General features: G+C 48.2%; 4 protein-coding genes across 6 annotated transcripts; 2 read left to right on the top strand and 2 right to left on the bottom strand.

The window, feature by feature from the left end:
• Positions 1–892: 892 nt before the first annotated feature.
• Positions 893–13,013, bottom strand: LOC122389732 (palmitoyltransferase ZDHHC3-like). 2 transcript variants are annotated; one of them, XM_043382053.1, is made up of 7 exons: positions 12,766–13,013; positions 9,706–10,145; positions 9,313–9,390; positions 8,852–8,995; positions 6,385–6,597; positions 4,355–4,515; positions 893–3,460 (listed from the first exon to the last, which is right to left on the bottom strand). In XM_043382053.1, the coding sequence occupies exons 2-7, from the start codon at positions 9,970–9,972 to the stop codon at positions 3,319–3,321; spliced, it is 1,005 nt and encodes a 334-aa protein (XP_043237988.1). In that variant the 5' UTR covers positions 9,973–10,145; positions 12,766–13,013; the 3' UTR covers positions 893–3,318. The 2 variants fall into 2 exon arrangements, with proteins under 2 accessions (XP_043237988.1, XP_043237989.1); XM_043382054.1 differs by having other exon boundaries at positions 4,327–4,515; positions 12,766–12,997.
• A 486-nt stretch (positions 13,014–13,499) lies between these two features.
• LOC122389734 (acyl-coenzyme A thioesterase 13-like) lies at positions 13,500–15,602 on the top strand. 2 transcript variants are annotated; one of them, XM_043382057.1, is made up of 3 exons: positions 13,500–13,785; positions 14,669–14,853; positions 14,987–15,602. In XM_043382057.1, the coding sequence occupies exons 1-3, from the start codon at positions 13,627–13,629 to the stop codon at positions 15,150–15,152; spliced, it is 510 nt and encodes a 169-aa protein (XP_043237992.1). In that variant the 5' UTR covers positions 13,500–13,626; the 3' UTR covers positions 15,153–15,602. The 2 variants fall into 2 exon arrangements, with proteins under 2 accessions (XP_043237992.1, XP_043237993.1); XM_043382058.1 differs by having other exon boundaries at positions 13,560–13,605.
• On the bottom strand, positions 15,532–23,898 carry LOC122389730 (eEF1A lysine and N-terminal methyltransferase-like). Its single transcript, XM_043382051.1, has 12 exons — positions 23,686–23,898; positions 23,250–23,372; positions 22,660–22,870; positions 22,201–22,322; positions 21,831–21,933; positions 21,230–21,483; positions 20,706–20,895; positions 20,193–20,373; positions 19,590–19,783; positions 19,097–19,232; positions 16,516–16,644; positions 15,532–16,104 (listed from the first exon to the last, which is right to left on the bottom strand). Exons 1-12 carry the CDS (start codon positions 23,775–23,777, stop codon positions 15,824–15,826), a joined length of 2,016 nt encoding a protein of 671 aa, XP_043237986.1. The 5' UTR covers positions 23,778–23,898; the 3' UTR covers positions 15,532–15,823.
• LOC122389731 (proclotting enzyme-like) lies at positions 16,953–18,945 on the top strand. The gene has a single exon (XM_043382052.1). The coding sequence runs from the start codon at positions 17,229–17,231 to the stop codon at positions 18,243–18,245; it is 1,017 nt and encodes a 338-aa protein (XP_043237987.1). The 5' UTR covers positions 16,953–17,228; the 3' UTR covers positions 18,246–18,945.
• Positions 23,899–24,540: the final 642 nt, after the last annotated feature.

Raw genomic sequence — 24,540 nt, 5'->3', positions numbered from 1 at the left:
AATGCGGCGCACTTGTGACAATAAGCAAAGGTCATTATAGTGTTACGACCATACGACGTACGGGAATGAGTTATCAGCTGTCTAATCGTAGACAACACAATGTCGAGCCTTAAACTGTAAGCCCGTATTGGTATTGTTTCTTTTATTTGGCTGTCGAACATTATTTATGGTTTGAAATCTGATTTTATGTAAAATAATTGATATGAAAAAGCCGTCTTATAAGTTATGACCCCATTTCACCACACGCAAGTGGCAGAAATGACAATGATCAGCTGACGCATTTTTCTTGGCCGAAGTCAGAGCGCGCGGCCCGACGCACCACGCGTATTTGGAAATTCCGACCTCGACGAGCATCAGAAGCCACCTAACAGGCGTGTTCGAAACCGCAGGAGATGATGATGAACGGGTTTATCGAAACTTGATTGGATGAGCATATCGGTAATAGCGATTTCAGTGTGTGCATTTATTGTTCATAGTGGTGTGAAATGTGGTTGGGGTACGACCGACAACCCGTCGGGGCGAATTTCGCACTGGGGTACTCAAAATTTGAAGAATTTAAGACGTTTCCATGAGTTTTGAAGGTATGGATAAGTTCTAAAAATCCGGTTCTCCTTATCTGGGCCATTAACTCCATACGGTCCAAGAAAGCTGGCACACTACCTTTAATGTAACGCATTCGCGCCCCTAAAGTGCAAAAGAATGTCATTGCGGTCAGTATGTAGGTACTGGCGTACAGTACAGGGACGAAAATATACTCCGATCTTTTCAATCCCATTCATACCCTGGTTCTTCGCAACTCGCAAGTATGTGCACTAGTGACACATTTTATACTGTCATCAAAATGTTATTCCTCACCCTCTCACATTTCATCCATGTATGCATTGCAAACACATTTATAGCAGCGGCGTATCACATATATTGCCAGTCGAGTGAACTCCAGGCGACGTGCAGAGAAAACGGTCGTGAGCCGACAAACGGGCAGACACACAAGTGACGCAGTGACATAACAGTGACGTAAGGACCACGGCAATCAGCCGGAGATCGGGGCACATACACACACAGACAGACACACAAACATCCCGCGGTAACACACGAACAGGGCGCAAACCTGACACGCACACACGCACACCAGCGTGCAGTGATTACACATTTGCTGAGTAACGTCATCAATGGAATGTAAACCCCAGCCATCGCTAGGTGCCGGTTGTGGCGACATTGTGAGACACATCAACAGAAACATGAAGCCTCGATCCCGGCATCAGGCCAGAGTATCGACTCGACACTCATCCCGCTCTGGTGTGTACCAACAAGCAACAGTGTCGTGCTTCAGCTTCACATTACACGGAGAACGCCTGGTAAAGTGTGTCCGCTACCAGCTGACGAGTTTCTCGAATCGGTTTGCGAAGGAGAAAGTGGTGCGGCGCAATCTACAGAGGTTAGAAAATCAGGCGTCGCCTGCCAGCATTACTGAGGCCATTCAAAAAGGCGCACACACGGTAGTAGAAAGATAGAGCGATACAGTAACTTTCAAGCCAGCACGAATCACAATGCACACCTCGCCGCAGCGACAATGTAAACTGTGGCGAGAACGAAGAAAATCACACGCTATTGCCAACTAAGCATGCAAATACAAATTCGTCAAACAGCTTGCACATCGCCCCGCATTTGTTCTAGGGCTTCCTGAGCCACGATAGACGACATATCGCGATACAACTATTAGCAATTTAGCTCCCGTCAGATTACAGTTCACCATTGAGCATTCGTCCATGACCAACTTAACACGTCAGAATACAGCACCGTTTATTATCTAGATTTTAGCATTTGGCTGTTAACTTGAGTACTAAGTCTTGCGGCTGATATGTTACGTAAATCTTTTTGCCGTCTTTGTTGGGAAACTTTGTGACAGAAAGCTACAATATAAACAGACATTTACTTTTTGGGAGCGACGATTGGTGGAGTAGCTCACCAGCAATATTATCCTGCGTTTCCTGCTGCGCAAATCCAACAGTAACGACGCTTTTCCTTTCGAATACTCAATAACAACAACGCTTTTCCTTCCGAATACTAAACGAAGAAAGCAGATCGACAACAACAGAGACAGAACAGCTATCAGTCACTGATAAGTTAAAACATAAAAATACACGGTCATTGGGGGAACACTCAAGCAGCAGCTGATTGCTTCGGCCATTTGGTAATCTGTAGTTGAATTCACTATCAATGCCAGCAGTGCTGAATGTTTCTCATGGGTCATCCACTTCCATTAGGAGAAATAGCTTCAAAGTATTACACCAACAAGCGACACATTCTCACACATTGACGCAACAAAACACTGACACGAAACGCGTAAAACAAAACCATGATCAGCGATGAGACGCACACACGAAACACATCTCTGGATTTACCAGTCCCACCGCACGGCTTCGTATCCCTCAGGGTGACGGGCTGATCCTCACCCACTGTCGACTGCGGCTCGGCTAGCCCCAGCACCGGTCAGACTTCAGACACTACCCTTGCGGCCAGGTCCGATATCCCTACCACCACTTCTGTCTGTTGTCTTCGCCACCCGCGCAGCAGAGTCTTGATGACGCGGCCGCCAGCGATACGGATCTACCACTCGCATTGCTCTGTGTTAACCCCTCTCTCGCCCTTTCCACCACAGTGGGACAGTGTCTAGAGTTAGGAGCAGCCCGTGCGCGATGCCAGCGCCGGAGTCTGTCCTCTCCGACCGTCACAAGGGAAACGCAAGGTGGCGTCGGTGTGTCTGTCACCGCTGCTGATCTAGAGGAGCAGACAGTCTTCGCAAGAGCGACCGCTGTGCCGACTCTCTCTCTCTCTCTCTCTCTCTCTCTCTCTCTCTCTCTCTCTCTCTCTCTCTCTCTCCCCTCTCACCCTTCGTGCCGATTATCCACTGAATAACTAAGCCATGAATACATATTAAAGCATAATCTCGCCAGCATTGCTACCGGAGCGCGCCACCCACCAAACGCCTCTGTCTGTTCCATCTCCAGTGTCCTCGCAACAACACATCAGACTGGGAGTCCTCGCAACCACACTTCACCACCGACTGAACTCTCAGCCCTGCCCACTCCGCCTTCATCCCACTTCATACACTGCAACCTCTCCACGTGACTGTGTACCGTCTATCCACGAAGAGATGCGATCGCAGTGATGGGGGCGACGATAGACGAACGCACGGTGGGTGATAAGTCCCCGGTCCCTACTGGACACCCACCTCTGTGACCATAACAAGCAGAGTTGGACGCTTGAGCTGGCGGTGGCGCCGGCGGCGGCGGCGGCGGCGGCGGCGGCGGGGGCGAATCAAACAGGCATATCTCCCATCGACTGAGTGCGTCTCTCCATCTCGGCCGCCACTGACTCGGAGTCGGTAGAGTCGTTCGAGTCGATGGAGCCGGAGTCAAGTAGTCTGACTGAGTCGCCGTGCGGGGTAGCGCCCGTTGGTCTGTGGGTCAGAAGGGGAGTCGGTCCGGCTGACTGGGATTAACGGTGGGAAAAGAAGGATGGGGAAACAGGGGGAGGACACAGAGTAGGGAAGCCAGGGTAGGGAAGACGGAGAGACAATTAGAAAGGGAGTCGGAGTAGGCCAGAGACAGGAGAGATGGGAGGGAAGAAGGTAGAGAGAGAGACAGGGGGTTAAAACGTGGTCCACGACGAGAAACGGGTGGCTAAATAACGCAAAAAGCATACTGGGTGAGCATCGCTCCCAATAATTAACCGACATACGAACAATTTTGATTTGAAATATTTGACAATCATCAACTAGCTCAATGACACAGTCGTGCTTCTGCCTCTTACATATCACATCCATTTGCTCAGTAAAAGACCAGTACAGCCACCACCAGTGAACGGACATCACCACCACCGACTTACAACCAAACACGGGACAAACACGGGAGAGACGGAATTTCAAACCCCGCACCACATTTCACCCGGCTAACCAACTCAAACACCAAACACCACACTCAAAGCAACAATCCATCATCATCAACACCAATCATGTAAGAATCCCTTGTAAGTCGAAACCCACCTTGAATCAAAGCAGATTTTCTCAGACCACTATCCATGGACAACACAGAAACTCATGCAGCCCAGCAAAGTAAATAATCAACTAGACCTGGGCCAACACCGGCGATTTCCCCAAACAAACCTACCGCACCCAAGCCCCAAAACCGTCCAGCGGACCATCACCTCTAAACCCTCCCAAACCGCACCCAGGCCCTGGCGCGTCCACCGGCGGTGCTAAATACCCAGCCCGCCACCTCTCTCCCGTCCACCAGAGCGGTGCCGTGGTGCCGCCGCAGCACCTACCGGCGGCTCCCGGGGCCCCTGAGCTCACACGGGGTACACGTGCCGCAGGCCGCCGCCGCCTCCCGACAGCACCGGCCGCGTGAAAGGCGAGAACCAGTGGTGCCACGTGCGGCCGAACACGGCGCGCATACTCTTCCAGCGCTGCTGGCGCCGCCAGCGCACCTCCTCGCCCTTGAGCGCCTCGATGCCCTGTGAAGACAGAGGGAGAGTGGAAGGGGTCAGGGGAGCGTTGGAGGCATCTGAATACCATGAAAGGGGTGGGAGAGAGCAGAGGGAGGGTCAAATGGCATGCGGGGTCAGATAGAATGACAGGACGACCAGATGGGTCACATAAACCAGACAGCTAAAATCGATAGCATCAGCCTTCCGCAAAGTTGACGGCTGATAGCTGAGTGAAACTGCAAACTTTAACCTAACCTACGCGATAAACGAATCGTTTAAAACAATCTTCCTACATCCAACTTCAACCTGCGCAATCTGACCAACTATCTCTGTCAGTTCAAGATAAAATAGCAAACCAGGAGAACTTTAGCAGTCAGCCATGCCCGATACAGCAAAAGATAAAAGACAGGTCAGAGAGTCATTCAGCTGGTTCCTCACAGACCAATCATCATCCTCTGTCCTCCAGTGAGTACCTACTGTTAACGCCAGACCCCTTGAGACCCTAATTTTTCGCGATTACTTTTAAATGCGTGAAGGAATTTCAACCAAGCTCAGGACATGGCCGTTTCAACACAGGCCGAAACTTTTACAATTTAGATATTTTATCGCCATTTCAATATTTCAGGCACTTGTCATTGACTCGTAATGTTAACTGTTTTTCCATCCTGGATAGAGGCTTTCTACGTCAGACATTAGGCTCCGCCCACGACTGCGGCATTGACCCGTGCCCATCAGCGACCTCTGTACAAACGACACCCCTGCCATCTGTGAAGGACTATGAATTTCGCTGACGCTTCACGTGCTATGAGTCAATTGCAGCAGACGGTCAAGTAAATGTTAGGCTCTTGTTGACTCTTGTATACATATAGGACCAAGAGGACCATCACTCCTCAACCTACTACTCAGTCGTGCTTCGAACAAACGTTAACGATTCCTAACAAATACGATTTTCGATGTAGGGTATCTGTTTGAAATACGAGCGAGCCGTATGATGTGAAGCTCAGGCAATTAACTTATTATTGCGTTGTTCGATGGTTGCATAGCGATGTACAAATCGGCAGCTACTTGGTGACATCCGACATCCCATTATCGCATTATCTGCAACGCCATAGGCTTTAAATACAGGTGAATATTTCCTAACCTTATGTCAGTTATATGCCATCTGCCCGTCATTTGCAGCTTATAAAAAATATATATATATATATATCAGCGAACATGAGTGGTGGATGCGCATTGAGTGGTGGATGCTCAGTGCGCATTGTAGAAGCAATGCGCAATGAGCATTTATGACTCCTTTGTCATCATGTCGCTCTCTGGGCACTGTCAGCCAAGACGCTACGCACAACTCCGCCGGCTTTCGGCACCGCTCGCCCGTCGCCCGTCCCCGCTCCCCGCCACAGCGAGAGTGACCGCGCGCCGGCCCGAAACCGCCGCAGGCCAAGACCACAGAGGCGGGGCTTAGCTGTGACGTCATAACGTATCACAGACTGACTGGTGATAGCCTCTACACACCGGATGAAAATCTTGCTCGAAATTTAACATTACGAGTCAATGACAAGTGCCTGAAATATTGAAATGGCGATAAAATATCTAAATTGTAAAAGTTTCGGCCTGTGTTGAAACGGCCATGTCCTGAGCTTGGTTGAAATTCCTTCACGCATTTAAAAGTAATCGCGAAAAATTAGGGTCTCAAGGGGTCTGGCGTTAACAGTAAGCTAGTCTCGTAATCCTTCAGCCTGCCCCAAAGCCCCTTAGTCAGTCCCATGACCCTCAGTCTGTCCCGAAATTACTCAGCCATCCCGCAGTCCCTCAGTCAGTCCCTCCGTCCCTCAGCCAGTCTCATAACCCCTCAGTCAGTCCCTTAGTCCCTCATCCATCCCTCACCCGACCACTCACCGTCTCATCGGTCCAGATGGCCTGCACCTGACTGCACAGCATCACCAGCGTGAAAATGCCGAACAGCGCGCCCTCAAAGATGAGAAACAGCAGCAGGATGACGGTTGCCGGCGGCGTGTGGATGCTGCACTCCTTCCACTCGGTGTGGAAGCAGGAGACGAACTGGTTCACGGCCAGGATTAGCGCGTGAACCGAGATGGAGGCGATGTAGAACTGTGGAGAGACAGACGGGGACACGGTGATGGCAGGAGAAACGGGCGACGTGGAACGGGTGCTATTAGACGAAAGTGGCGCTAGTAGTACGAACAGAACAGGGATAGAGGCCCTTTCATCATGCTGTGCAAAGTCCTGGTTGCTAGCGATGAATATCAGTGGTTAACAACAACAACTGGGTGATGGGTCCCGATCTAAAGATATAATTAAATTATGCGCAGTTGACAGTAATTGTGACCTAGAAAGATACAGCTATCAGCATACTGCGACGAAAAACATATAAATCCAGCACTGTGCCGGGTTATTAGGGTTCACTGAGCTGGTATTGTCAACTTGACCCCTATCCGCGTCAGTCGGCCGCTCATAATCGTCGCCGGGGCGAGCGGCGTCGGGCGGCAGACGTTATTGATCACACTCCAGGCAAGTACCATCGATCAGCCGTCGGCGGATACTCGGTGCGTAATACGAGCCGGCGTGAGCGCTCCAATCACACGGAAAGAGCACTCGTTATCGGGACAAGCCGCAGCAGAAAAACTACAGAGTCCGAGCGCTGCTGATGCGTTAGCAGGCGGCATAAAGCCACCTCACTGAGCCGAAAGAGGGTGCCAGCAATATTGCACTCATACATCCGTTTTGTAAAACATACCAACTAGGACAATTGACAGGACTGGAGGGACGATGGCATAATATCAATATGGAATGAAACAGCGATGTCGTGGGGGTAAAGAACATCAATAATTCTTGTCGGATGCATGCCATTCCGATGACGGCGGTTATCTGCCTCAATAAGGGCGTCCATAAACACTGATAAAGGCCATCAATGTGCCTGATAAAGGTTTCTGGTCGACGGTTCATAGGGGACACGATCGCATGCTATGAATCCACTTCTGCATGGTGGTGTTTGGTGGCAAAAACATGACAATCTGCGGATATTAACGATGATTTGCGATAAAAGGTGCCTCGACTAACATCATTAGCGCGCGTCAGGCATCCAGTCCCTGAGACTACACGAATCAAACCAATTTTTTTTGATACATTATATTGCTAGGGGAATCATCTAGAACCGAGCCAAAGACTAAATGTCAAATCAAGTGCACATCCAGGCTAGGATTTCCACTTTGGGAAATATCGAACATAATATAGAGCGACCATTAAGAGCAGCTTCGGATCCCTCATTATCTGACTATCCATGGTCCAGGCAACGCGCCACTAGCCAGCCAATCTACCCTATCGCACCGTTACCCCCCCCCGCCCCTATCGAGTGATGCCGCTCCACCGAAGTGGTCCAGTTCGATCCATGACGCCCAGCCCCTCCCCCTCCAGCCGCCCACGACCATAAGGACGGGCGCGGACGGCAGTTGGTTAAATTTTACAGCTCCGTCCGGGCCGGACCGTAAAGGCGGCAGTGGGACCCACCGACCCAAGTCGAATTCCCCGTGACGGTCAGGCGGCGTGGCAAACGGCGGCCGTGCCGACATTGATCAGGCCGGGCACGGACGGGATTTGTGGGGTTCGGAGTTGACAGTCGACGCAGGGTGCGGCGGAGAGTTGGCATTCAGGTCAAATATTTGGGTTAAGCCGTAATGCATGTCACCCCAAACAATGCTGGTATTACGGCGATATGGAACCACTCAAGGGCATGGTCACTTGCTTTTTTAGCGGCCTCAACATACGTTATTGGCCTCGCGAGTAGGGCGGCGACCTAACTACGCCATACAAGAGAAACCGGCCGAACTCTGCTAATGCCGGTGGCCAATAAATTGCAAGACGACATAGGAATATATATTCCCGACCGGGGCTGGGAAAACACATATAGTTATGCGCACAGTGGGTAGTAATAAAGGGCAGTAACCGCCCTATGCCATAATGTTTGAGAAAAACACATGTAGTTATTTACGTCATCTTTTGAAAGCATGCTCATGAAGACTTAAGTTCCCGCACCAGTATTCCCGCTATTCTACCGCTCACCCCAATGTACAGTCCACAGCAGAAGTAATGTGGGGTTTCAGTCATGGGTATGTTCTGCTTCTGAAGCTTAGGAACGATTAGCCAGACTACAATGAAACTTTGAATGTAGCTTATATGTATCGTCACCCTTGCAGCTGCAGCTTTAGCTATTGATATCTTCTTTTCGATCACTCCGCATTAAACAATCGCCAGTCAAAGCCAACCGTTGAGATTGGTAAAACCCTACATTACTTTAGCGGTGGGCTGTACCTTCCCATTTCCTCAAACACCACCATTCCTCGCTCACCGTGAACAGCACGAAGAACTTCTGGTTGTTTTCGCCGACACAGTTGTTGACCCACGGACAGTGGTGGTCCATTTTGCGGATACAGCGCTGACACACGGAACAGTGGTGGGCCCGCTCTGGCTTGATGCTCCAACACTTGGGACACTGTGGAAGGCGGGGAGAGAAGCGGGTCATGTCAGCAGCAGTTTCGATTGTGGGGTGAAAAACGATTTTTGGCTTACTAGGCAAACGGCATGATGTGACTGTCTGGTGGATTATGCTAGAAAATCAGTATCTTTATCCCTATTAATTCGACTTATTTACTCTTACAAGTTACATTATCAGTCAGCTTCCTCACAATGTCTCTCACCCTCTTGCTCTCCTTCCCTCTTTCTTTTTCTCCCTCTCTTTCTCACTCATTCCTTCCTCCCTCTCACCCCTCTCTCCCTACCTCTTTATATCCATCCCTCCATCCCTCTAACCTTATAGACGACGCCTCCCTCCTGACTGGTGATCCACTGCATATGCTCTTTCGTGGCGTTACCGCGCGGAACAGCGCCCTGTCAACAACCACACAGAACACACAAACATCAGCTCCAGAGAGAGTTGGCCAATCAGTCAACACAGCGGCAACGAGGCAGTCACTGATAGTCAATCCTGATGGCTGACAATGTTATCATTTATTACTCATTTGAAATGAGCAACATGCAACCAAAATCTCATCACCCTAGAACTCAATGTGAATAAAATCTCATATAGCTTCCTTGATTCTCAGTCATTTTCCCAGCAATACTATTTTCTCTCCTCCCTTCTCCTCAAATGATGATTCCATTGAGACCTTCCCCGCACCCCTCTGCTGCCCGCTGCGGCCTTACCGGGTCAGTGAGCATGGTGCGCGCGTGGCTCGAGAAGGCCAGCACGGTGAGGGTGTTGTAGAGCACCAGGTGGATGCCCCGCATCACAGAGTGCGGCCACGACAGCAGGATCATCATGACCACGTACTCGGCGTATCCGATCAGCAGCCAGGTGATGAGAACACAGAGCACGCCGCATACATCGGCGATGCACCAGAAGCGGCGCTGGCAGCAGCGGTTGTGGCCGTCGCCGCGGTCCAGGTATGGGGGGAGGGGCGGGTCCCGCATGGCGCCGGCGGAGGGAGAGGGAGGGGCGGAGGAGGGCGGAGAGAGGGAGCTGGGAGTGGAGCGGGAGGAGAGGGAGGAGGTGGGGGGAGAGGGGGAGGGGTGCAGCTCGGCGGGGGACGGGAGAGAGATGGTGCCACTCAGAGTTTACTGGAGAGAGAGGAGCATAGGCGACCCTGAAAAAAAAGAACAGAAAGTGCATGCAATTAATTATGTTCAATGCATGGTGACAATGTGTGTAACTTTAACAAGGGCACAGCTATAAGCTAACATTGTCTCATTTCAAAACTGTCAAATTAAATCTGTGAATTTGGCAGCATAAAAAGACTTAAAGAAAATAGCACTGTGAAATTAAGGGAAGGATTTGAGCAATGAATGAGCACCTAAGCTGAAATTCACATTTCTCAATGTTTCTGAGAAACACCTTATTATAACCTTACTACAAAAGGCCATTTATTCCTTTAACCCGCGCCCGGCTGGGGGTCCTGGATTTCCACGCCCTGCTGGGGGGGGGGTGTTTGAACACCCCCCCTTCTAACTCGGCTCCTGGGCCACGTAGCGATACGCGGAAGGCGGCGTTCGAAAGAGCGTCAAAAATAATGAGGAAATCACTTCGGTCAATTTTTTGGTCAGGTCAAAGGTCAGGTCACCAGAGGTCATTGAAGGCAAATTTTCGCCGATTTCCAGGTCGAATGTCGAAAATTTCCAAGAAGCCAACGCATAACTCGGGAACCAATAGAGCTACAGCGCCGCGGAAAAGCGCATTCGATAGCCCTATTAACGCCCTTTCTGAGTAATTTTCTCAGATTTGACCTAACGTCAACGGTTTTGCCTGCAGGGGGCAAAAACTGCAAAAATAGCCGATTTTTTCGGAAACAGTTTTTCTGCAATAACTTTTGACCCAAGCATTGTACGAGCTTACTTTTACCGGCATCGTGTTCCTCTCGTCAAGACGCATCGAACGAACTATAATTTGACCTTGAAAGGTCAACTTGAAAATTTGACCTCAGGTCAAGGTCATGACCTGACCGGAAAGGGTCATGTTGCATATCAGTCGATCCGTATCGTCGAGCTGAACACATCAAAGGCGTTTTCATCGCTCTAGCATGCCTCTATCAAAAGTTATTTGCGAAAAACTATTAGATACCATTCGTGACCTAAGATGACCTCAGGGCATAAACAGGGGTCACAGACACCATTTTCATGTTCAGTGTGTCTAAACCACTTGTAATTCAGTGTTTGGGAGTGTTTATAATGTCTTTCGTCCAAAACAGGCGCATTTCAATTTTCTCCCATTGACTTATAATGGTGAGGTCGCAAAATTGACCTGACCTTAGGTCATCGATATCAAAATTCTGAGATATACATTTTGTACATGCTAATGCTCTTAGCAATCGCTGAAAGTTTCAAAGCGATCGGTCACTCGGTGTAGCTATGACAGACATTGAAACTTTTTATGAGGTGAGGTCACTTCGAGTGACCTGGTGACCTGACCTTGAATGACCTTGGTCTGAAATTTTCACAACATGTGTAGAATTGATGTATGATAAGGTGTACCAAAAACGGCGGCGCTCCGCGCCGCCGTTTTTGAGATATTCGCGAAAAACCACAGGGGGGGGGGGGTGTTCAAACACCCCCCCCCAGCAGGGCGCGGGTTAAAAAGTGTTTTAACTTCTCTTTAATTCTCAAATTTGCCTGTCACAAGGTATTCTTTTTTGCGATGCTTTTTTGCACTATGTGCATTATGAACATTGTTTTATATGTAGGAAGGTATAGGGGAAACATATAAGATAGCTTTCCCCTATACCCATCTTGCAATTCTCTACCATTCCTGGGCACCTGTGACCTGACACAAACAACATATCCAATTATAATTTATAGGTAAGCAAGAAATAATATCTCCTTCAAGATCAAGACACTTGTGACATCAACTTTCTCTCAAGTGTAGCAATGCTCTTAGTTGCAGTGCTTAAGTACATTTCATTATGGGAAAATGGAGTTGCCTGTTATAACCAATAGATACAAGCATAAACCATGTGAGTTTGGAATGTCCTGTAGTACTACCTAGGGTTGAACATTTTGTAATATGCCCCCATTTGGATTAATTCTTAAAATACCTGTTACCAAATTCGCCTAGTCAATGCTTACTTACTAATTTAACCATATTATCAATGGTAAAAAGTGATAAGCAGTCACAGTCAATGGCCTCACGCTTTTGGGGGTCCTACTATTTTCTGGATTATTTGCCAGCTGGAGCAGTATGGTGGCGCTAGCAGAGCTTGTTATAAATAAAAGCTAGATATAAACAACTAAATATCAACCCATTCATTTTTCTGTGAGTGCCATTTAACGTGTTCATGTCCATCTTCTAGGTACCGTGTTTATAGCAATAAGCAATATAGCTATCGTACGTCGCCAGCCAGCTGATTTTATCCAGTTGTTCGTAAGACCCCTTTTGAGTACTAGGTACCTATCTGCCCATACAGAGCCGTTTCATGGCCGCTGCCAGTGTGCTGCCAGCGCATGTGTCAAATTGGGTTTCCATGGAGGCATCAACAAACTTGCAGCTCCCACATTTCCACACTCTGTGACGTCAGCTCACAAAATGTGCTGGCAGCGCACTGGCAGCGGTTGTGAAACAGGGCCTACCGGCCCAGTGTTAATCTTGATCTGATCTACCTCAACCTCCCATATCAAAACAGCTAGTAGGTTTCAAACCCTGAAAAAGCACAGTGAAAAAAGAAAAAACTCACATTCTCCATTTTAAGAAGCTTACAACGGCACCAACCAACTTACCAATTTCAAGATGTTATTATGCCTCCTTATTGTGATGCTGCAGCTCATGCATTGTGTGGTTTTCTTCTTGTTTACTTTACATAGAAACAAATATACTGAGAGAAAATTATAAATTTGAGATGTAAACGGAAAACCCCAAGTGATATCAGGCACTTAGGTATAGTAGTCACGGTGACTATTACAAATAATAATATTCAGACATCCGACCAGCGCACTAGTTCCATTCCTGACGGTTGCCGTGTAATGGGAAGGGAATTTCGATTTAGTAAAGTAAAAAAATGAAGGTGCGAAGCGGAAGATTTTCAATCGTTATATGGCGTCATATGAGGCGCATATTTAAATGCATGATAGATATATGTATATTCTAATGTAAAATCAGTATTTATTAATAACAAAACTAATGAAAATGTAAGCACATAACCCAAATAAGAATCAACATTTATGATAACTGCAAATGGATGCATCAATTTCAATATTGCACATCCGCATCTTTCTAAGTTGAAGTGAGTTTTGTGAGATAAGTGAGGAAAAATAGCTGGTCAATTATATCTTTTTGCTTATTTGACGGAAATTTTGACTGAACACTAGGTATGAAGCGAGTATTAGGCAAACGACAGTTTTGACCTTCATTTGACGTCATTTTCGTCATTTTCTTTAGAATTTGCAGCAGTCATAATTCCTTCAAACTAGTAGAAAAAACGCTGCCAATTAGAGGCAGCTCAAAAATAAGCGATCATGGCGCAGCCGGGACGAGTGTGCTCTCTCATTGTTTATTTTTAGCAAGTTTTTAGTAAATAAATAAGAAAAAAAAAAAACTTCTGGACGTATAAACAAGCTGAGGTTTTTTTTGAATTTGCAGGGATGATGTCAATCTTTGGACGATTAAGCCTTATGGCTATGCGCCCAAGCACAATAGCAACAAGGTTATATTCAGGGCATGACCAGCACGTGTTTTCCATGGTTCAACAGATTATGAAAACGTTGACAACCACCAAAGGATTTGACAGGATAGCTTCAAATGTATGTAATTTTGGTGTCCATTTTCCATTATTACTTAGTTGTAAGATATTGATATTGTCATCAGTCGCCCTAATCTATGCAGCCATTTCATGAGACATGCATGGGTCCGAGTGATGGATCTATGATCTCAGTGGATCTCTAGGCAAATTGCAAATTGGGATCTATGATCCCACCAGATCCCTCATCAAAATATCAAATAATATCAGAATAACAAAAAAAAACAAAATAAAATCAGATCTGTGATTTCATAGCATCTGACAATAAACCAAGAATAAAGAATATTTATCTATGATCTGGGTGGATGGATGCGCAACATTTGAAACCATGTTTCAAGTGTTTCTATGTCAATAAGTGCTATAAAATTATGAGTTATAATGTGCAATCACAAAGTTATTAAAACATAACTTTTGTGGGTTCCATCAAGTCAACTGTAGGTTTTTTGTGTTGTCAAAAAATAAGTGAGAATCTATTGGTCTCACTGGCTCTCAAGTTCAAATTAGACTCAGAACTAGGATCCCAATAGAGTTTTTGATCAGTGAAGGAGCTGATTCTATGATCCCATTGGATCCCAATTCCACATGAGGAGCTGTGAGATCAGATCACAGATCCACTTTCTCAGATCCATGTAATGTTGCAGAGTAATAAGCACTTCATTGCATGATGTGAGCTCCCATTTGCAACTTTGGTTCATTTAAAATTTAGAGGCATGCCATTTTAATTCATTATATTATAATGTTCCTCTTAATTTTAATTAAAACGATTATTTAATTTTCCATTCAATCTAAATCAGAGCTGGCTAGGTTCCCACAACCACCAAACTCTGAACTTCTTTTTATTTTCAACGGTTGGTGCACCCTCCAATGATCTATGAACTGACCACCAGATGGAGGTGGTCTCTGTTGAGCCTGGCAAGGTGAAGGTACAGTTCAAGGTGGAGGAGGAGCATCTCAATGGCCACGGCACCCTGCATGGTGGCTACACCAGCTTCCTGACAGATCTGATCTCAACACTGGCACTGATGACCACTGGCAATGGAAACCCTGGTGTCTCCACTGACCTCAGTGTGGCGTAAGTGCTCTTCCTGCATGGATCCTCCTGTGATGGAGATATATACTGAAGATGTACACGTTGTTCTTGGGCACGTTTTGTAAAAAAGTTGTATCATCTCATTACCTTTACTCAGCTCACCACTGTGTTGCAGGTATATGCGATCTGCCAAGCTAAATGAAATCATCACCATCGACGCCGACACGCTGAAGACGGGCAAGCTGCTAACCTTCAGCACCGTCGACTTCAGGAACGAGGCCGGAAAACTGATAGCTCAGGGAAAGCACACCAAGTTTGTTGGCGGCGGCGCATCATCGTGATACTAGCTAAGCTGCTGTGTGATGAGGCGCCATGTTAACATGACTGGGATTTAGCGAACGACGGGGCGGTGCTGAGGTGTGTACGAAAGCTGAGAGCCGATGTGGCACCGTGCCAGTCACTCAGGCGTAGGATTTTACTATCCTGTATGGAATATGTCAAACCGACTCGGTGGGTAATGCAATGTGCGCGGCTGATCCGGACTTTCTGACGGCAGTACTGTCAGTCGTCACCTTCTCCCTAGGCGGACTGTTCAACACAGAATCACTTCTAGACGCAGTGATTCGGTCGGTGCAGAGACGGAGCAAAGCGAGAAAGAATTAATCGAGGGTCTGTGGGGTTAACACCTCAGAAAACAATGCAAGTGTGGTTGATGCAATGAACGTTGGATGAATCTATTTTGCGAATGCTTAGTTTGCAAGTGGGTATGAAATAAACTTAATCCACGATAATACCGTGAATTATGAACACTTCACTTCTCAAACTAAGGCGAATTGAATCAATTCAGTGCGTAACTCGTTAACGACACAACCAATTCACAACCGCTTTTTCGCAGTGTCACATCAACATGCCTTCATTATGTATTAAAACCGTCAAAGTCCTACCAGCGTTCACAGCAGTATATCATCTGCACCAGCATCACACACCAATAACGCACAGTACCCACCAATCGCTACAAACTCTTCAGCTCCTGCGCGAACGCGGACATGTCCATAAAGCTCTGGCGCGGCTTACCCTTCTGCTTGCGACTGAGCGCAGAGTTCAGGGCGGCCGCCGCGGCTCGGATCCGCTCACAGGGGTCGTTGTCGGGCCGGTGCCGCAGGCAGAACACCACCTCGTTGACTTCCTCGGGTACTGAGTAGGTCACGCAGGCGGCGAATGTCGATTTGAGATCGGCTCGTACCTGGTCACCGAGCGCCGCGTCCCGAGCCACCAGGTTCAGGATGAAGACTCCTGTGGGTCGGTTAGGGGTATGGGTGTGAACTGGGGAGAGGAAACGACGTGGTGAGCGACATTTTGGTAGGTGAATATTTTTTGTTTCATTCATTGAGTGAACTTAAAAGCTGTTAGTCAACAGCAGTATAAAAGGAAACACGCATCCGCCATACACCATCAGCCTTTTCGCTTCTTTACTACTCAAATATGATTCACAAAGCAGGGTCTCCTTGAATTGCTCTCAGACTTCTCCCCAGGAGATGTGCCTGGAAGGACGGAGTTACGGAAGGTTGACTTAAATGAAAAAAAAACACTAAACAAAGTATGACCGGCTACCTATGTTCCATTCCAATAAGGGTCACATCAAACGAGTTCTCCCTTCCCGTCGAGTTTTCTAATGTCTATCGGTTTATCAGTATCGTTACTCACCGTCCTCTGTCAGGCAGTCCCGGACGTCTCTGAGCAGCTCCAGCTCGACGAACGGAGCCGGCGGACAGCTCATACCCAGACTGGGGTCCTTGCAGTCAACGTCAAACATAATCACCGAGTATTGCTGACCTGCGGAAAACGGAGGGCGGTGATGTTACTCACACAGCTGGGCCGGTAAACTATGTATGGTGCTTGGCAGCGGGGTGCCAGGTTATAAGTATCCTCAGGATCAAGTCAATGACAGCAATGGGATTGAAGGAGTCGTCGAACGATCAATCCACAAATATCACCATTACAGCATGCGCATCGGAATTCAAAAGCCTGAGGAATGGACAACATGGCCATTTTGCGCTTGGTTATTATACAATTTCCTCATCATGTCAGCACCCAAAACCGCTGAGGCACGTTTTTGTAAGACGTTTTTGCAAGAAAGACGACGAAGTCGAAGTTTATTAGACGAAAGTGAATTTGTCACAAATCATCGAAATTCGGAGTGTATTTTAATCTCACGATGTTTCTTTAACTAATACCAAAATTGTAAGGTAACGTCAAACTCAAACCCGCGGAGTGTCACAAACCGGCTTCGAATCCCCTCTTAGGATTTATAACATAGATAGGATTGCTCGCCCCTCGCAAGAGCGATCATGCTCGCCGCCACTTCAGTCCGTCTCGAAGCCACGTGACTTCAGCCATAGCGCGCTGACCTCTACGCCATGCCTGCCAACACCTCTCGGCGGCAGTCCGATGGCTCCCATCACTCTACCCTCTCCTCTCTCCTCTCGGCGTGCCTGCTCTCCCTCGCCGCCGCGGCGTCCACCACTCCGACAGGCTCCGCGACCTCCAAAACTCCTCCACCTCCGATCGACTCTTTAACACGCTACACAGAGTGCGACTGCGGCGTGCCGATGTATCCGGTCGCTCGGATCGTCAACGGACAACCTTCCCGCGCCGAGGAGTTTCCCTGGATGGTGGCATTGTTCCGAGGCCGCTCTTTTCACCGCCCGCCCATGTGCGGTGGCTCTCTGATCACCGATAGGCATGTGGTCACGGCGGCACATTGTCTGCTCGCCTACTCTGGTCTGTCTCCGAGTAACACGTACGCCCTCGTGGGGGCCCACAACTGGACCAGCCGCAGCGATACGCACAAACCTCAGGTTCATCGCGTCTGGGACGGTTACCCGATGGCCACGTTTGACCAGGGCATCAAGTTCGACGGCGACCTCGCAGTATTAGTCCTGGAGCAGCCGGTCGAGCTCAACGCCTTCACCTACCCCATCTGCCTCCCGCCGGCCAACTACACGTTCGACATGTTGACGCAGATGCCGGCCGTGGTGATCGGGTACGGCCGTCTCTGGGTGGACTCTCGCGAGAAGGTCGGCCCGCAGCCACAGCTGCTCTTCAAGACCACGAGAAACCTGCGCCTAGTGTCGGGCGCCGACTGCTCTCGCGACACCATCGTCAGAGAGGTGTTCGAGGACAAGATGCCGCTGACAGACCGGCAAATGTGCGCGTTCGGAGAGGACACTGACTCGTGCACGGGCGACTCAGGCGGACCGCTGATGGTGTTTGACCGACACATGTATCGCTATTATCTGGTAGGTGTGGTGAGTTTCGGCGCAGTGAGATGTAACTCGCCCGGCCTGCCCGGGTTTTATACGAGCGTCATTCATCCGAGCATCAGAAACTACATCGCGTGCAACATCGCTGATGGTGTTACATGCAGAACATGACGTTACCGTTACCTACAAGACAAGACGGTGTCACGCATAGGACGTGACGTTACTGGCACGACGTAACATTACCGGCAACACGTGATGGCGAGACGAGCAGGGCGTGACGATACCTAATAGGACGTGGCGGCGTCATGCAAGACACGATGGTAAAGAAGCATGCGGGCCGTGGAGAATCTTGCTTTTCTGTTGCCTCGCGTGGTACAGGATGGAGGTAATAAGAAGGATGAGTAGAAAATCTGATAACAATAAGTGCGAATGGGAATAGGCACAAGTAATATTGAAAAGCAGTGCTTGGCGGTTGTTTCAGCAGATAAAACCATCGGCGTTTTGACGACGCATTGCATACATTGTAAATTGAAATCAAATGCCTCAAACAATTACTGAAAGTCAACCCGCTCTCAAGAACATTGCTGAATCGCAGGGGCGAACACAAAATTGTTAATGAGTTAGTTTGTTGTGTGCAAATGAAGTCTTTCGGGTTTCTTGGTAGTTCCTGGACTTCGTGTTATTTCTTTGTCCGTTAATGCAGTTTCCTATTTTACAGAAAATGCGTCTGAGTGTCTGTTGATTGGCTGTAATGCATCACGTAATGTAGCGTCCATGACACCAATAATAAGCGTCTCGCATCAGTGCAGCCGACGGGGGCGAAAAGCTGCTTGAGTGGGTGTTACAACACAATAAATCACGACGCTTTCGAGTAGCGAATTTCAATAATACTTGAAACCCAAACTAAAGGAACTGAGAAAGCGTTATTCACCTGTTATAGCTGTCAAAGTCATACCATCAGCCGGGCAGAACCTATCCTGACCCCCAGCTCCAGCCCCCTCACCCATCTCTCGTGTGCTCACCCTTGGCCTTGCAGTCTCGGATAAACTGCAGTCCATCAGCCACGTGCGCTCTGAGTCTGGCGTCCTCTGTGAAGCCAAACCAGTCCTTGGCCACCGTCACCACCTCTGGGTCGATGTCCACCACGTCAACTGAGGCCTGGACGGGGAACGGTGTCGATGGTCAGAGTTGAGAACGATGTGACGAAGCTGGTGATTTAAATTGAAGATTCGGTAGTCGGTACTGAGTGTGATATCAGCAAGTCGTGTGGTAGAGGAAGGAAGAGTTCCTAAGGATGGCATGGGTTCACAAAAATGTTCATTGTTCATATCAAATAAATCTATCGATATCAATGCTTCAATGATTTAACGTCGAACCAATTAACAATAAAATCAATGAAGCATATTTTTGATCAATGCGGTCATAATAGTATAATACAGCTAGCTGCACGCACGTGAATACGAGAAGACAAGACTGAACAGAGTACTTACTCACCTCCGTCTCATCAAAACCCACCTTCGGGAACTTGTCGTGTATGAACCTGGACAGCCCGCCGCCGCCCAGTCCGACGACCAGCACCCGGGCGGGGGCGGGGGCGGGAGCGGCCGGCTCGGTCACCAGCGCCACGCCAGCAGCCATGTACCGGTGATGGCAGCACGAGAGGTGGCCTCCGTCCGCCTCCAGGGCGGCCGGCTGGCCCTTCACAGACACTGCGGGGAACCGGGAGGGGTTAGAGAGATTTACTTTTACAGACACTGAAATCGTGGAATTCACACCACTTCAAACAGATACAACTCATAAACGGCTTTGGAGTTAACTACGTCAAAACTAAGCCAATCATTGATCTAAAGCATGAGGCCATCAAAAACGCTTTACATAATTCTTACCATTAGCTTATCCAATCAAATGAAAGGAAGACGGCGAACTATCCGAGCATCTCAAAGTTTTCGTCCCGACTCCCATCCCTCCAATATACTACATCGCTTACATGATTTAGCCCCACCGCCACACCAGTTCGATCACCAATTTAATTTACCAGCCCCGGCATGGATCAAAACCCCACCACTCCCTCTGACCACACATTCCTAATCGCAACACCTGCCTGCCCCGCCCCCTCACCTCTCTTCAGACGCGCCTCCGACTGGATGACATTGACGTTAGCTAGGAAGACGAGCCTCCGGACCGACTCTCCTTCCTCTAGGTGAACGTCCTCGACCACGTACTGCCCAGAGAGGGCACTGGTACCGCGGTGTCGCAGCTCGCGCCGGCCCAGGTCACCCCCGCACGTCAGAAACGGTACCTACGGACAGTGGGCGCTACGTGTTAGAAACGGTACCTATGGACAGTGGGGGAGGGTCAAGTCAGGAAGGAGGGTGAGATTTCATTGCTGACCGGTACGTCGACGCTCAAATAACCCGCCCTAAACTGTAGAAACGTAGTTCCCTCCCGTCCCCCTACCCTCCCGTCCCCCTACCTGTAAGTCGCAATATCCCTCCCTCCCTGACCCTCAAGTTGTCTATCAGGTCGCAGGTGTCCCTCCCTACGCTGTACGTTCCTTCCCCTCCCTTCCTGACCTGACCGTCGTCCCTGAAATGTCCCCGACTTGTACGCCATCCCCGAGGCGTCCTTTACCTGCACATCGTCCCTGAGGTGTCCGGGCCGCAGCTGCATCACGCTCTCAGACAGCTCGGCCTTGACCTGCTCCAGGTCACCGTACTGATGGTCGCGCGCCGGCAGGTGTACCACCACCAGCCGGTCGTGGCCGGCTGTCTCTGCCAGCTGACGGCGACCGGCCGGCGAGCCAAACAGCCACTCCGTCTCCCTGGCAACCAGAGTTGTAAACAACGGTCAGACGAATTATCGGCAGTGTTAATCCCGTGTCAACAATGGTAACTGGTCAGAATGTAGATCCCTTTCAAAATTCAGCCAAATGTGAAAAGCTATCAGACCTGGCAATAAGGCATCAAAACCATAACTGCCATGTATGCTAAGGCCAGAGCAGCTTTGGTTGCTTAAATCATAAGCAAATAGCTTTTCAACTGCACCGTTAACAGTAATGTGCCAAACCGATGTCCTACTGTTTTTCTGTCTAACCTGATTACCAGCTTCACTTTGTTCCTCCCCTTAGGCATAAGTGGCTCTCGTGGCTCTCTTACCTTCCCTGGGGCACAATAAATATCGCAAACGCTTTCTTGGTCTTCTTGCGCCACCGGTCGACCACGAAGAGCACGAAGCGCGTGCTGTCTGTGTCCGGGTCGCAGAGCTCCAGTCGCAGGTCCTCGCCGCTGCCCGGTGACGTCAGGCCGTGACGTGTGAAGGCGAACTGCTGCAGTGACGTCACAGCCTGGCGGACGGCCGCCGCTGACGGCAGGCGGCGCGGCTTCTCACCCTGCAGCGTCACCTCCAGCACCTGGCGGACGACAGCGGAAGTAAAGGTACGTGGTGGTTGACTAGGTAGCGGTGTCAACGCAGCTTTCCGGCAAAAGTATAGTGAACGTAAACTTTAACGACGTTGTCAGCTCTCGAGCAAGAAGAAATATGTCGCAATTAGTGGAACATAATTCATTGACGATGCAAAACGTCTTCCTTCGACATTTGGTTCCAGTAGCTTGTCTGACGTCTCTAAGCGGCATTTCGCCAAGCTCATCCTAAAAACAGTACGAGAGCCACAGATACAAAACGCAAAGAAAGGTAAAAGCCTTAAAGTTTCAATGCAGGAGCCAACACTAGTAGCCGTCTTATACGGCATCTCCTTACGTTCATTGGCGGGCTGCCTGGCTTCAGCTCGAACTTGGTGCAAACGACGACAAAAACGGGAAACGGGATTCCTCCGGAGTTGGTATTTTCGGCTCCCTTACACCTGTAAATCGATAAAATATGGTCAAATGTCTAGCAATCACGATCAGATGCATGGAGGCAAAGTACTGCAGCAGTTGAGGTGACATAAAAATATACATTGATTGATCACTGTTTCCTCCATGAGATAAAGCCACGATATACAATGCATTTCTTACAAACACAAAAACTTTATCCAGAAGCCAGAGTCCATCGATGCTGAATCGACCTCGTCCACATCTTAATCGACCTTACAAAGCACGCTTAACAACAATCATGTCCGTATGCTTACCTGCATATGCGCACCATCCACCCCTGTTGGGGGAACCACTGCAGCAGTTTGTCCAGGATGTGGCCCTGGAGCAGCGAAACACAGACGTACCGGCCGCCGACACGGAGCACGCGCCCGATCTCCTGCAGGTGGGGAGGGGTGGGTGAGTGGGGAGGCTGGGAGAGTGGGAGGGTGAGGAATGAGCATTGAACAATGATGAACTTGCATATGATTCATGGAATCCAGAGATAATTACCCAGGATGGGCAGCTGCAAGGGCATACCAGGCGGAAGGAGAGCAGGATGTAGCAATCATGTAATGGCTTAGAATATTCAAATGATATCATAAGGAAACAAGGCTGTTCCATGCAGCTTGAACAAGATGGGAAATGACAAATCAAATCATAAGATGGCACATGCTGTAAAGATCAACAGCTAGTCAGGAAGGCACAAATTTCTAGCCTGTTCACTCATGTCTCACCTTGAACATTGTCTCAACCTTCTCAGCTGTCTCCTGGTCATCGTGGGTGTAGACAGCATCCAGGGTTCCCTTGTCCAGCACACAGGTAAACTCCTTGTCTGGAAACTCCAGCTTCATCAGATCCATCTTTGTGAAGGTCATGCCTGCTGCAGCGTGCTTCTGCTGCATCTGGCGCACCACCACATCACTGATGTCCACAGAGACCATTGACCTGGTGGAGAAGAAGTTAGCTTTCATCCTTCATAAACAGCTGTGCTGCATAAAAATCAAAAGCATCATCAATACAAAGTGATGTTTCCTTGGCAATAAAAAAGAATCAATGGAAAATGGGATCACACCAAACCAGTTTTGAAAGTGTGGCAGATAAAAAGGATATGCCTAATTCCTTATCTATCAGCAAATATTTATGCTATCTCTAAAAAACAACAACAATAACCTCAAAAGAGAATTTCTCAACCGTGGCCATATCTGGCATCTTCGTGGGACGCCAGACTTACTAATACCAAAAGAACAAGCCTCCAATTCAAAATAAGATGATTTTTTGACAACATAAAATGACTGAAACTCTCAATATACAGTCTTTCACTTACTTGTAGCCAACATTCCACATGTCAGCACTCAAAGTAGAGTTTCCACAGCCTGCGACTAAAATGTGATCCTTGGTTCTCACATATTTGTTGAGTACTTCACACAGCTGAGGATACTCTCCATACCTGAAACAATCAAAACATAAATTCAACATCAGTGAATGCAATTAAATGAAATGTTTGCAAATAAACAATTTAGCAATTTTTACAAGCAAAAAGTTTATTTTGTATTAGGTAAGCACCTATGCTACCTATTTGTTAGTTGTAGTACCATTGGCAGTATTGATGCTCTAGAATTAAAATACTAAGGGAAATGCATCATTCAATAAAGTGAAAGATCGATTTGTGAAGCACAGCTGTGCATTAATTGGCAAAAAACTATGCCAGATAATAAGACAAAAGATCAAGATTTTTAAATCAAGAAACAGCAAAATCTTACCATTCAAATGCTTCTGTTCCTCGTTTGGCAAAGAACGTCTCCCAATACTGTTTCTCATTAAATTCTTGAGCAGATTTTGGTAGCAAGTCCATGGTCTCAACAGCAGCAACCGAATAACATCCAAATAAATCAAAAATATAATAAGCCGACCAGCTTGGACCAGTCTCATACGGTTGTCACACGTGCGCGAATGTTTACATTCACATATGTTTCAGTTGCGCCATTTTAGCATCGCTTCCATATTCGGCAAAGTATTCCTTTTCTCTTAGAAAAAAAGCGAAGGAACTCGACATTCAAATATTCATTTTGCACTTTGCCCCTATAATTGGAAAGCTCACACCTTCCGAACAAATTCTTTACCCTATGTTTTTAGAATAATTAGGAGAAAAGAAGCATTAAGTCACAAATTATTTTTTCATTAATTTTTTAATTGACCGTGCAACGATATTCCTTCACAAGGAAATTATTTGTCGCTAGATGTCACTAGTAGTATGCGCCTGAAGGTATGTTGTACCGCAAGACACAGAACGGAATGAATCGGGAATCGGGAGTCAGTCTTATTCGCGGTCGCGGCAGGGGCAATGGGCATTGTGCGTGTGTGGGCCGCGGAGACGTTTTGAGTGACATATGAAACATATTTTAGACACATTCCCTGAAAATGTCAACGTCAAGTCCCAGTGACCTGAGGTTAGGTCACCGGCTTGCAACATCCGACGCAAAGTGTAAATATGGATGAAGGAAGTATTCCTGGATAGGACACTAACACTACCTATTCCCAAACACTAACGCCGGCGACCAAGCGGCCGCCCTGGTGGCGGAGCGCCGAAACATAGGCGGCGAGTGCACCGGCGGCCG

The sequence above is a fragment of the Amphibalanus amphitrite genome, unplaced genomic scaffold, assembly GCF_019059575.1.
Source record: "Amphibalanus amphitrite isolate SeventyFive unplaced genomic scaffold, NRLGWU_Aamphi_draft 000369F_arrow, whole genome shotgun sequence".
NCBI classification, from domain to species: Eukaryota; Metazoa; Arthropoda; class Thecostraca; order Balanomorpha; family Balanidae; genus Amphibalanus; species Amphibalanus amphitrite.
This window is presented reverse-complemented; position numbering and strand designations above follow the sequence as displayed.

What these genes read in the sequence shown, in the direction of transcription:
- LOC122389732 (XM_043382053.1), bottom strand. Translation starts at nt 9,972, where the DNA reads ATGCGGGACCCGCCCCTCCCCCCATACCTGGACCGCGGCGACGGCCAC. An exon ending in AGGGAGGCGTCGTCTATAAG is followed by an intron (nt 8,996 to 9,312) that starts GTTAGAGGGATG and finishes CGCCTTCCACAG; the next exon opens with TGTCCCAAGTGTTGGAGCAT. An exon ending in AGTTCTTCGTGCTGTTCACG is followed by an intron (nt 6,598 to 8,851) that starts GTGAGCGAGGAA and finishes GTCTCTCCACAG; the next exon opens with TTCTACATCGCCTCCATCTC.
- LOC122389734 (XM_043382057.1), top strand. Translation starts at nt 13,627, where the DNA reads ATGATGTCAATCTTTGGACGATTAAGCCTTATGGCTATGCGCCCAAGC. An exon ending in TTGACAGGATAGCTTCAAAT is followed by an intron (nt 13,786 to 14,668) that starts GTATGTAATTTT and finishes ACTGACCACCAG; the next exon opens with ATGGAGGTGGTCTCTGTTGA. An exon ending in TCCACTGACCTCAGTGTGGC is followed by an intron (nt 14,854 to 14,986) that starts GTAAGTGCTCTT and finishes ACTGTGTTGCAG; the next exon opens with GTATATGCGATCTGCCAAGC.
- LOC122389731 (XM_043382052.1), top strand. Translation starts at nt 17,229, where the DNA reads ATGCCTGCCAACACCTCTCGGCGGCAGTCCGATGGCTCCCATCACTCT.
- LOC122389730 (XM_043382051.1), bottom strand. Translation starts at nt 23,777, where the DNA reads ATGGACTTGCTACCAAAATCTGCTCAAGAATTTAATGAGAAACAGTAT. An exon ending in GGAGGCGCGTCTGAAGAGAG is followed by an intron (nt 19,784 to 20,192) that starts GTGAGGGGGCGG and finishes GGTTCCCCGCAG; the next exon opens with TGTCTGTGAAGGGCCAGCCG. An exon ending in CCGAGACTGCAAGGCCAAGG is followed by an intron (nt 16,645 to 19,096) that starts GTGAGCACACGA and finishes CGTTTTCCGCAG; the next exon opens with GTCAGCAATACTCGGTGATT.